This window comes from Colossoma macropomum, unplaced genomic scaffold (genome assembly GCF_904425465.1).
Source record: "Colossoma macropomum unplaced genomic scaffold, Colossoma_macropomum, whole genome shotgun sequence".
NCBI lineage: Eukaryota > Metazoa > Chordata > Actinopteri > Characiformes > Serrasalmidae > Colossoma > Colossoma macropomum.
The window spans coordinates 7,094,746-7,097,247 of NW_023494786.1; the positions used below are offsets into that span (position 1 = coordinate 7,094,746).

The 2,502-nt window shown below is 34.9% G+C and overlaps 1 protein-coding gene across 1 annotated transcript; it reads right to left on the minus strand.

The window, feature by feature from the left end:
- Positions 1-613: 613 nt before the first annotated feature.
- On the minus strand, positions 614-2,095 carry LOC118797415 (odorant receptor 131-2-like). The gene has a single exon (XM_036556765.1). It carries the CDS (start codon positions 1,589-1,591, stop codon positions 614-616), a length of 978 nt encoding a protein of 325 aa, XP_036412658.1. The 5' UTR covers positions 1,592-2,095.
- Positions 2,096-2,502: the final 407 nt, after the last annotated feature.

A 2,502-nucleotide genomic window follows, 5' to 3' on the forward strand; every position in this document is an offset into this window, starting at 1 on the left:
GGACACCCCTTACGTAAAGCATCTTATACTTGAAGCATTTAAGTATGCAGACTTTTCTCGAAAACAATAACAAAGATAACTTTGTTTCACAGGCTGAAGATTAATAACAGATACTATCACAAGGCTTTTCTGTCTTAGGAACCCACACACTTTTAGTCATCACATTACATAAGCTTTCATACCTCATGACATTTTTTAAAACAAAAAACAAACATTCTATAAACAACTGCCCATGCGCTTAATCTTTTCAAAAGAATAAATGAGGACAGTACTAGTATTTTCTTCATTTCTTATGTTGTCATTGTAAGAGGGTATACAAATAATGTATGGCATATTTTATTCTGAAATATCAAATATAACAGAGACAGAAACAGTTCATTAGCAAACAAATGTATGATAGGGATCCTTTAAAAAATGACGTTGTACTTAAGCATTCTGATTCATTAACTAACATGAAGCCACTCTAAAAGTTCAGTTTAATTTTCAGTATTACTACATGATGCAAACAAGACTGTAGGTATATACAAATTAAGTATCTAAGCAGCCATTTAAAAGGCATTTAACAAGTATTAGTGTCTCAAAGTAGTACAAGTACATTGTTTACACAGGAAACTTATGTGATTGGTCCTCTGGTTTCAGATGAGATATGATTTTGTCTACATTTGATGTCGTATAGCAGGGCAGCATAAAATTTTTCATCTCTTATGCCATAGACAAGTGGACTGACTGCCCTAGCGATGACACTGAATGTAATAAAGTTGAAAGAGCGGATTGACAGATATAAAAGTATATCTAGCTCTATAATTACAGTTTCAATGTAGGGATAAATAATCTCAAGAGTACACAGGATAAGCTGAAACATATGTAGTGAGATGGTACGCAGACCTTTGCCTGCTGACTTCTTGTCAACAGTGGCTGTCCGGACAGCAAGCACAATCATCAAATAGCAAAAGAACTCAGTGAGTAAAATTATAATAAAATCACTAAGATACATTATACCCCTCACTGTGCGGTGCCATTGCTCTGGTGTCATGATCTCGTAATAACAGAAGGTAGGCTCTAAAAAATATTCTTGTGAAACAGTTGCAACAAGGATAAATAAATCCACAAATGGCTTAATGTAGCTTATGATCCAGATGATAAGGATAGCAGTAAGAGTTCTGCTAGTGGTGGAGATAGCACTATGTCTCAGTGGCATGCAGATGGCCACATAGCGCTCCACACACATTGCAGTGATGGTTAGCGGTGTGCATATTGAGACTGTCTCCATGAGCATGCAAAATGGAATACAGAATGCCATAGGCATCAACACAGAGCCATATGAGAGAATGACCACAAAATCTGTCAGTATAAGAAAAACCACATCAGCCAGTAAGGTGTTGGCAAACAATATGTAACGTGTTTCAGTTCTAAAAGCCTGTTTTCTGTAGAAAGTGAAAAGCATGAGGATGCTTATGTAGACAAAAGGCCACACAAAAATCTGGGTTATGGCCAATGATAAGTCCTTCCTCAGTGAGATAGAACTGACCAGCTGCAACTGGTGAAGGCTGCTGCTTTCATTCTGAGTGTTATTACAATCTGCTGTGCACATATCTAGGAGAAAAAAGTTTCAAAACAGCAGCGTGACAATTTAACAGACATTAAAAACAAAAGTCAATGAAAACTTGCTAAAGTTAACCTGCCAATAATTGTAACCATACAGGACTTGAGTGTTGCATAATTAATATATAAATATATATATAAAATATATAATATAAATTAATTTTAAAAAATACATCTCCTGCTGCCAAAAGTATATAACTTTACATTTGTGTTGTCACAGCAATGATAAAAAATGTAAAAATTTCATCAGAAGTCACATCTCTAGTGATATATCTACCTGTGGTAATACTGGAGCCAAATGATAGAGAGACTCTGGGCATGGTATTTATAGATATACCGTGTCTGACCAGTCTGATTTTAATATGTAATTGTCAACATGAGGGATTTACTGTGTTTACTGTGTATGTGCTATAATTGGATGGTGGGGGGAGTTAACCTTTGTGCAGTAATCATTTGGTAGTACAACATATTCACATAAGATTTAGAAGAGCTTAAAAAAGAAAAGAACCCTAATCAGGTAGTTTGGAAATAAACAAGCAACATGACTGAAAAGCAACTAACACTATTTAGCTATTTAATATATCCATATTTTATTCACAGTAGAACATAGAACACATATCAGATGTTGAGACATTTTACCATTTCATGAAAAACATTGTCATTTCAAACTTGGTGGCAGCAAGTTCTTTCATATGTTACATGACTCAACAGGTTTAGCATGTGATAAAAACTATAATAGCCGTACATAACAGACTTCACCTAAAGCCTTTTTTTCAGGTAAAAGGGACATGGTATATTTTTTTTAGGTGAAAATCTAGTGTGCACCAGATATTATCAGATGAGCATCCCATACTATGTGGTGAGCACTCAATACTATCAGGTGAGCACTCAATACTATAT

What these genes read in the sequence shown, in the direction of transcription:
- LOC118797415 (XM_036556765.1), bottom strand. Translation starts at nt 1,591, where the DNA reads ATGTGCACAGCAGATTGTAATAACACTCAGAATGAAAGCAGCAGCCTT.